Source organism: Contarinia nasturtii, unplaced genomic scaffold (genome assembly GCF_009176525.2).
Source record: "Contarinia nasturtii isolate CC-2019 unplaced genomic scaffold, AAFC_CNas_1.1 Cnas_scaffold_1764, whole genome shotgun sequence".
Lineage (NCBI taxonomy): Eukaryota > Metazoa > Arthropoda > Insecta > Diptera > Cecidomyiidae > Contarinia > Contarinia nasturtii.
In genome coordinates, this window is record NW_022199096.1 from 37204 (window position 1) to 46938 (window position 9735).

A 9735-nucleotide genomic window follows, 5' to 3' on the forward strand; every position below is an offset into this window, starting at 1 on the left:
ATTCTTAACTAAAACAATGGGTGTAACTAATCGTATAATTGAATTCCGAAATGCGTTCAGGTTAGAGAAACCAAATTATTTTTGTGTTTTTTCGACTCAAGTAAAATCAATTATAAAATTTATTCAATATCGCCATAATATTTATGGATTTTACGCAGTTCAACTAAACGAATCTTTAAAATTATTTGTTTTGTTTTTGATTATCTACTTAATTGGATTTCATATATTCACTTGAAATGACACGAAATAAATCTTCCACAACGCCTCCCACTGGCGACAATCCCTGCGAAAATACCTCGCAAAGGTTGTGGTTTTCGCGACGGTGGGAAAACACCACGTCAAAAACACAAATGATCCACAAACGATTCAGCCGAAAAGGTCCGTACATCAGATTTTCAAGGCACTGGAAAGGATATCGAAGCCGACGCTGTTTCTGACGAAAACAAAGTTAAACCAAAAATTAAATCAGATATCATCTTGGCAGAAGATTGAACAGCATCAATTCAAAGGGCAGCAAGCCTAAAGAAAAAGTGTTCTGACAAAAGAATTTCATGCATTGATCCATTTTGAATGGATACAATATTGTAAAATTTAACTAGACCTATCTCTTTCCCCGTTTTAACTCCACAAAATCACAGCTTATGCTAGTCATCTGGAACATGCGACGCTGGAACATGCTAGCCGTCCACTTATAGATAGGACAATGTCCACATTTGAAAATAATATTCCAGCAAATGGCATCGATTGTAAATGTTGCGTCATTTAATAGCAATTCAATAAAAAGTAATGAGCTACATAATAGAATTACGCGAAATTGAAAACATACCATTGGATGATGCTTATGAATACATCATAGGGTCGAACTGACAGAACATGACTATTGGCGTCAAGTAATCCGATGGTGGTTGTAAACATCAAATTGTGTTAGTTGTGTTGTACATAGCGCTGATAGTCATATTTTTCGTTGCTTCTGTCAGTTTGTGCCTATCATAACTCAAACATGTTCGAACAAAGTCGCAAAAGTAGGGAATACATAAGAATAATTTCAATAGCTCTTTTCTACTCAGTAGTATTATTTGAATCGTTCCAACATGACGTTTTTTTCTATAAACTTCACGTTGCAGTATTATTTGGAGACAAATAGGATCAATTTTTTGCCGTTAACTTTATGTTGACTCACACTTATCCAGAGGAGAATTCAGTTTACAGCTTAAGCAGCCATTAAACAACGCTTTTGATCACAACATTTGCTTATTGGAAAAATAAACACGATCAATTTAAAAACGACCTTGTTACTAATTACTTTGACATATTTTGCAATTTTTTCAATTTTGCAACACATACGCCATGACCCGAAGGTTAATAACCCTGTCAATGACACAGCACAGATACGGATGAGGTCAGTTTTGTATACTGTCTGAATATAAGCAAATAGGTTTGTTGAGCTCCGTAAATGAGGCACAAAAGCTTTTTTATAGATGGCCGCAAAGCTCGCGAAATGAACCAAATTCATGTAAATTAAACAGAAGTACTTTTCAATTTACGTTTCACTTTTAAAATGAGGAAAAAGATAAAATGAACCAAATATTTACCTAACATAAATTATGTCTGCTACCGAGATTGTGCAATCAAAAACCTTGAGACATAATCAATTTGTTTTGCTAAACCAGATTTTTTTGCCAATATATTGTTTACACAGTGTGTTTTGTGGCGTCAATTTGTTGACATAAAAGTGAAAGAAACAGTAGATAATATAGTACATTGTTCGGATAGACGCGAAAAACAGATTTTATTTGCGAATTTGAAAAGAGAAAAAAATTGCGAACACATGATGAAAACATTTATGTCAATAAATCTTATGTAAACACAAAATTCATGTCTCCCAATCGTCTTTAAGTCGTATAAATTCTGAGAGAAACGACTGAAATATTACAGTTTTTCTTTGATGTGATAGTTTTCAACACGATTCCATTGATTCAGGCTCGTCCAACCATATTTTCATAACAAAACTAAAGCGAAAGATTTAAAATGAAGTCGGCTAAAATATTGGTGCTTTCGGCAATTTTTATTTTTACAATTTATTCAGGTATGATTCAAACTAACGTTGCACCTTAGTAAATTGTATTTTCTTCGAAGGCATTGCCGTAACTGTTTCAATTGCCCAAAAATTTTGTGTTTTTTTTAGCTGATGCGTTTAATGCCCGAATTCTTGGTGGCTTCGAAACAGCCATCGAGGGAATGCCGTGGCAAGTGTCTCTAATATGGTATTCCTATTTTCGTTGTGGTGGTTCAATTATTGGTCAAAACTGGGTCATTTCTGCGGCTCACTGCACGAGGTAACCATCAAAATGGACATTTAGATGAAGTGAAACAAGTTTCATTCGCCGTTACTCATTTCAGTGGATCTTCGTCCGATTTATTTGGTGTTCGTGTTGGTTCATCAATGCAAACTGGCGGAAAATTGGTCAAAATAAAGCGTATTATTAATCATGAACAATACAAATTCCCGGATTATGATTTCTCGCTCTTGGAATTGGTTGAACCATTGATATTCACTGCATCAGTGCAACCGATTGCATTGCCAAGCGGTGATCTTCGAATTAAAGACGGAACTCTTTTGCTGATTTCCGGATGGGGTATCTATATTTCTCATCGATTTCCTCAATTTATTGAATTAAAAATGAAATTAATACAAATTCAATTTAGGTAGAACGCACATCGGGGGCACACCTACAGAAAAAATTCGTGCCAGTTATGTACCAATGGTCAGCCAAAATGAATGCATTCAATTGTACGGTCCATTTATAACAGATAGAATGATTTGTGCCGGTTACAAAGATGGCGGCGTTGGAGTTTGTCAGGGAGATTCTGGTGGACCATTGTCGTTGAGAATTAACGATGTTCCTGTATTAATAGGATTGTCATCATTTGTTTTTGAATGTGGCAGCCCCAAAGTTAGCTCAATCTTTTCACGCGTAACATCTGTTCGTCCATGGATTAAATATAATACTGGAATTTAAGTTCCATTCATTGAATAAGTTGTTGTTACCAGACAATATATTGAACTAACTGGTCAGTTGAGCTGACAGTACGTTAGCCAGCTAAATGGACCAAAACAATAGAAGTTATTGTTATAATGAACAATCACTTCTATTAAAACAAGAAAAGTGATTCATCATTAAAACAATAACGTCTATTGTTTTAGCCCATTTAGCTGGCTAACGTACTGTCAGCTCAACTGACCCGTTAATTCAATATATTGTCTGGTTGTTACTATTTTAGTGATGTTCGTTGTTTAAACAGAAAATAAAGTGGCATACTTTTTGAATATTGTGACTTTATTCGATGCACATGTAAAGTTTTCTTTTATTTCATAAATGTTATTCTGTGTTTTTAACTTCTTCTAGTCATTAGATATAAACATAATTAAATGTAGTCAATTTTAACAGATACGAAAAAACTTGGTAAGGCCCTATTTCCTAGGCACATGTTTGTAATTGTGCATGATTATTTCAAATCTGCCACCGATTTTTCATGATCGTGTTCGGTTTTCAAATAATCGTGGATTATTGCGAACAATTTTCGAAAAAATGACACTTGTTACACTAATTCAACATAGCGTGCATATTACACACACACCTGATCACCGTGAAAACGTGTGAATCATATTTTCTGACCAAAGTACATAATATTACCAAGTTTGATGAAATTTCAATCAAATATAAGGGTACCTCCCATACAACATTTTCAATTTTTTCATTTGTGAGCTAAAAACAAAAAAATTATATGGGAGGTACCCTTATTTTTGATCGAAATGTCATAAAACTTCCTGATATTATGTCAGAAAATGGTCAGAAAATGCCGAAAAATCGTTTATGAATTGAAAACGCGAAAAAAATGATTTTTAATTGGTTTTTAGTGCAAGAAATAATGTGAATTGAAATGGAAACATTGTTGACCAGTGACAAATCAATCGACGTGTGGCATTTGTTGCCTTTGAATGTGATGCGTGCACAAATGTACCGCTGTATGCACAAAACATGCAAAAACATGTTTGAAGACAATAGGAGTTAAGCATCGTAGCAAACGGTGTACCTTGCATAAAATGTTCAATGTAAATGGCACAACACAAAATTGAATTTGCCAAAAATGAAACAAAAAGTGTAAATACACAATGTGTTTGAAAAAAATAATATTTTTTTGTTTAGTTTCTTGTGTAATTTTGTTCTAATTCGGTTCAGAATGTTCGAATTTGTTGCCCTTAAATGTGATCCGTGCACAATAGGGTGGAGCTATTTATCAAATTTGGTGTCATATCTCGATGGCCACTTGGAAAAACATGTCTTATGTGTGATGTTATGTATTTTGGTCAGAAAATAAGATTCACGCGTTTTCACGAGGCTACCGCAATTTTTTGTGATTTTCCAGTAAAATGGTCCTCTTTTATTTTCAAGTCACTGTCTTATATCAAATAGAAAGTTGAAAATTCTTTCATATCTTGAATCTGGACACCATAAGACATGTTTTTCCAAGTGGCCGCAATATTATGTCGAAAACGTTCCACCCTATTGTTTACGTACACTATAGTTGCAGATAAATCATTCAAACTATTGGATGAGTTCATTGAGTACGCACAATCTTTAAATGTGGACTTTAATGCTGTTGTATCTGATGGTGAAAAATTCATCGATTTGATGATGATGATTCATCAATTTGAAGTAAAAATGTTCCATTGGGATTTAGAAAAATATCAATACGTTCCGAACCAAATTTTTTTGCAGCTGGTAAATATCATCGCTGATCTCATTGCATTAGTGAGAAATAACATCGCACCGGTATATGAACAGAAAGAGGTCAATGATATCCAAATACACCAAACTTCATTTGGAAGATTAACACAGTAATTAAATATGTATCTGAGAGTGAGGAAAATCGTTAGAACATATTATTTATCAGCCAACGATAATTTACAAGGTGATCAATATGAAGCAGATGAAACTGATATTACCAAGACTTTCATGGACGGCGTAACTCAAAGAAAAACGATCGACTATTCTGGTATCTGGGCATTCTTTTATACTCTAGCCTTGATTAATGGTAATACAAATAAGCAAAATTGTGATTACAATTTGATGAAATCGAACCAGTTGTAGGAATTTTATAAATAAAAGTTAAATTTCATTTGATTTATGTATAAGCCGTCGGAGTCAAATGACACCGCTGAAAACAAATCAGTAGACCAGAAACTCATCTGCAATAAAATGGCTAAACAAGCAACTGCTAAAAATCAGTGCTCGTCAAGAATCAGTGCATCTCGTTAGTATTTGTGTATTCCATTCCAATATTGAACTCTGTCAAAATGAACTGTTCAAAGTGTTAACATGAACTCACACAAAATGGTGACACTTTGAAATGCATGAATTTCGCTATATGCGGCAGTAAGTATACTGTGCGTCATTTTTTAACTTTAAAAATGTGACAGAAACGAGACCAGCCGGTTTTACATAATTTAGGTATTCTGATTTCAATGGCATCACTCGTTTTTCTCTAACACGTCAGAATTTTCCACAATTTTCCTAGAGAGTTTTCCCGAAAACCAAAATTGGCTGTTTAATTATTGGTAAAGCCACACAATTCGTTAAAAAAAAAATTGGATCATTTGAAAAAAAAAATGGTTTGGTTATTCCCCTCTCTGTCCACATGCTGACATTTTTGGTCATTTTTGACCATTTTGGATACTTTTTGTGTGGTAAGTGTATTCAAACCCAATTTTATAGCAAAAACAGCGTCATATTCGGTCTTTTCATGCTAAAAAAACTCCCAAATACTCATTTTCAGAGCGTTTGAATGGATACCAATTTTACTTTAAAATGTGGACTTAGAAGGGAATAACCAAATCATTGTTTTTTTTTTCAAATGACCAAATTTTTTTTTAATGAATTGTGTGGTCCAACTAAACTTGAACCGTACTACAACGCCTGATAGGCCACGTGGGGAAAATGTAACGATATTTCTATAGATGAGTGTGATTATATGTACTTAGTACAAAGTACGAAATGTACATGTGAATGGAAACAATTTGTGCAAATTTGTCATGTTATTTTTTAGCACATAAAAATATAAAATGCACGAAAATAACCAATTTTGATATACATATTTCCTCATTGAGGGTACAACTCTGGGATATTGCATGAATTCAAAATGTTACTAGAGTATAAATAGCCAATTTTGGTTTTCGGGAAAACTCTCTGGGAAAATTGTGGAAAATCCTGACGTATTAGAGAAAAAAACGGGTGATGCTATTGCAATCAGCATACCCAAATTATGTAAAACCGGCTGGTCTCGTTTCTATCACATTCCGATGTCCCGTATGATTGACATTATAATGAGATTTAATTTTCCATATAAGTTAGTCATAGTGATTTTACATCGTTCCTGTTTTTCTTTTCAACTCTTTCGTTTCAAGGTAAAAATGGTTGAATTGAAAGTAGGGTGTTACAAATGCCGATGTTTTTTGCTCATTGGTTTGAATCATTTTATGCTTTCGTTAACGAACACAATTTTGACTCGAATAAGCTGGAATGTGATTGTCATTTGAATCGAATCGAAATTATTTTTTTTCGGGATCATAGATTTAACGTAATTTTTGATTGGATGGATTCACTTTTTTTGAGGCAAAAAGAAAAAGCAACATATTTCTTAAAATTTCTTGAAAATAACAGTAATCGTAATGGAAATTAATTAAATTTATGGAATGTAATTCCAATTTATTTGATTAATTTAATTAATCTATACTGATTAAAGTTTGTTCACTTATTAAATGAAATGTTTTTAGTGTGATTTTTTAACTCTTCGCACTCATAGCGCTATCAATGCTTTATGTTTATTCTAAGTGAACGCGTACAACGTAAACGCGCACTTATACATATAAATCATTGATAGCGCTGTGAGTGCGAAGAGATGGACTATCTAAGTATATAGATAGCTCTTTTTTGCACGTCATGTGGCCTTACATTCACAGCGCTACGGGTGACGCGTTCACTGTACAAAAAACCATATGAAAAAAAATAGTTTTTTCAAAACCAAATTTAACCAATTGAAAAAAATTTGTTTTCAAATTTTATTAGCCTATAACCTGGAGGCTTATCATGGCTACATTCAAAAAAAAAAAATGAAGAAGTAGGATTGTGTGTTTTGGTCAAAAGTTCGTACCACACACAACCACACTTCTTCTTATATATATAGATATGGATTTAATAATCACATTTTTATCAGTCGTCAGATATACATATAGTGTGTATGTTGGATACAGTCATGTACATTCACAAAATGGACGCATTGGTTGCGCATACATTTGTAAGCCTTCGGTGGCTTGAGCAGTAGAATTTAGCAAGCGATCGAAAGGAATTTTTTATTTTCAGTGATCATCCGCACAATGTCGCGGCACCTTGAAATACATAAATAAAAACAAAGGTTTGAGTGAACGTCTATAGACGATGTTTGTATTTGTAATAGAAATTGGTTCATTCTTATTTTTCGATGGCAATTTGCAGATTGCCATATATCATAATAAGTCTAGAGAAATAAAACATTTTGTTAATTAAATCTATTTGTGTCTGCCAGCGAAATTGTGTCATTGAAAGTCGGCCCTTGAATAATAATCAAATTGTTTTGCTAAACCAGATTTTTTGCCAAAACATTGTTTACACTTAGTTATCTGGCACCGGTTTGTTGACATACAAGTACCAGATAATGTAGTATATTGTTTGCATAAAACTGTAATTGTAGTATGTCTTTGATATTTATTAATGCGAAATTATATTTTGTTTGTGATGTTTAGATTTACAAATTTGTTAATACAAAGCGAAACATTTTTATCAATCCAAACATAAAGTTCACACCGCATAACCTTCTTTGAATGATATAAATTCAGTCTTCAACGGCCAGAATATCACAGTTTTCTCCAATGAAGTGATAGCTTGCAACACAATTTGTAGAAGAAAGTAATTTGTTTATTGCAAAATTAAAAAGAAAGTTTTAAAATGAAGTCGCTTAAAATATTGTTGCTTTCGACTATTTTCCTGTTTACAATTTATTCGGGTACGATTCAAACTTTCGGTACACTTAAGAAAATTATCTGCAAATATCTTCACATTTTACGTAGCTTTAAGGTCAAAACACTCTTCTCACTCTTAAAATTCTCATATTTGGTTCTAGCCGATGGATTCAATGCTCGTATTTTCGGTGGCTTGAAAGCTACCATCGAACGAATGCCATGGCAAGTGGCTTTAATTAGACACTCATACTTTCGTTGTGGTGGTTCTATTATTGGTCAGAGCTGGGTCATATCTGCAGCACATTGTACCAAGTAAGTACTAAGTGAGAATGTAAAACACTTGACACAAATTTCAATTGCGGTAACTCATTTCAGTGGCACTCCAGCTGATGCATTTGGTGTTCGTGTTGGTACATCATTGCGATATAGTGGAAAACTTATCGGAGTAAAGCGTATTATTAATCATGAAAAATTCAACATGATTTTCCCCGATTTTGATTTTACGCTTTTAGAGCTGGCCGAACCATTGACATTCAGTGAGTCAATCCAGCCGATTGCATTGGCAGATGCGGATTTGAAAATTGAAGACGGAACTATGTGTTTGATTTCCGGATGGGGTATCCAATTTCTTTTAATCAAATCGTTGAATGACAAACAAATGATATAAATATCAATTTATTTCAGGAAAATCTGAAAATTCAACGGAATCCAGGGAACCACTTCGTTCCGTCTATGTGCCCACTGTTAGCCAAAGTGATTGCGTTCGACGATACGGTCCATTAATAACGAATAGAATGATTTGTGCTGGCAACAAAGAGGGCGGCGTTGGAGTTTGTAATGGTGATTCTGGTGGACCACTATCAACTGAAATAAATGATGTTCCTGTATTAATTGGATGTGCATCATTCGTTGTTGAGTGTGGTAGCCCCAAAGTTAGCTCAATCTTTTCACGAATTGCAGCCGTTCGTCCGTGGATTAAGTCTAATACTGGAATCTAAATTTGAAACATATAGCAAGCCATATAGAGGCATCTGTGTACTTTATTTATTTCAATAAAAGTAGCTATTCATATTTATGGGCCGCCAGTCAGTTTCCATCAAAACAAAAAAAAATATTTGTTTCTACTTTCTCTCATGATACATTTATTTTTCCATTAGAAGAAGAGAGAGATTTAATTCCACTCCATCTAGACATCGAAATTAACGATGAATAACTCAAGCAATTTTAGCTTGGATCTAAACCGATCTTGAAGCTTGGATACTACACCGCGTATCAGCAATACGCCCATAACGTAACCCAACTTAGAAATATCTTTCGTATACGATTACCTAAATTTTTAGAATCAAAAGCAGTAAATAAATGGCTGATGCCATGATCCGCATAACCAACAAATAAGAAAGTGTATGCTGCCGAGCTTCAATTGCGTCAATAAGTCTGATCGGAATCGGAAATACTGATTACTTCTAACGAATCCCGCCAACAAATGAAGTTAATTTTGGTGCAAAAACTTAAGTCAAACTAGCATTACAAAATATCTGATAAACTTACTTTCGTGTTTTCCATATAGCATTTTCGGAAGACAGCCAGCCAGCCATACTGTCATATATATAAACAGTTTTTGAATATTCAGTGACTAAAAGCCGATTTGGTGTAAGTATATATTTATAAGAAGCCATCTA

At 33.9% G+C, this 9735-nt stretch overlaps 1 protein-coding gene across 1 annotated transcript; it reads left to right on the forward strand.

Moving 5' to 3' along the window:
- The first annotated feature begins 1925 nt into the window (after positions 1 to 1925).
- LOC116347253 (trypsin-3-like) lies at positions 1926 to 9136 on the forward strand. Its single transcript, XM_031777783.1, has 7 exons — positions 1926 to 2086; positions 2186 to 2336; positions 2401 to 2636; positions 2707 to 3018; positions 8218 to 8368; positions 8432 to 8673; positions 8741 to 9136. Exons 1-7 carry the CDS (start codon positions 2029 to 2031, stop codon positions 9052 to 9054), a joined length of 1464 nt encoding a protein of 487 aa, XP_031633643.1. The 5' UTR covers positions 1926 to 2028; the 3' UTR covers positions 9055 to 9136.
- The last annotated feature ends 599 nt before the right edge of the window (positions 9137 to 9735 follow it).

Bases quoted from the DNA above. Each gene is read 5' to 3' on its own strand.
- LOC116347253 (XM_031777783.1), top strand. From the start codon at position 2,029: ATGAAGTCGGCTAAAATATTGGTGCTTTCGGCAATTTTTATTTTTACA. The intron at 2,637-2,706 runs GTATCTATATTT...AATTCAATTTAG, and splicing joins TTTGCTGATTTCCGGATGGG to GTAGAACGCACATCGGGGGC. The intron at 3,019-8,217 runs AAGTTCCATTCA...ATTTGGTTCTAG, and splicing joins TAAATATAATACTGGAATTT to CCGATGGATTCAATGCTCGT.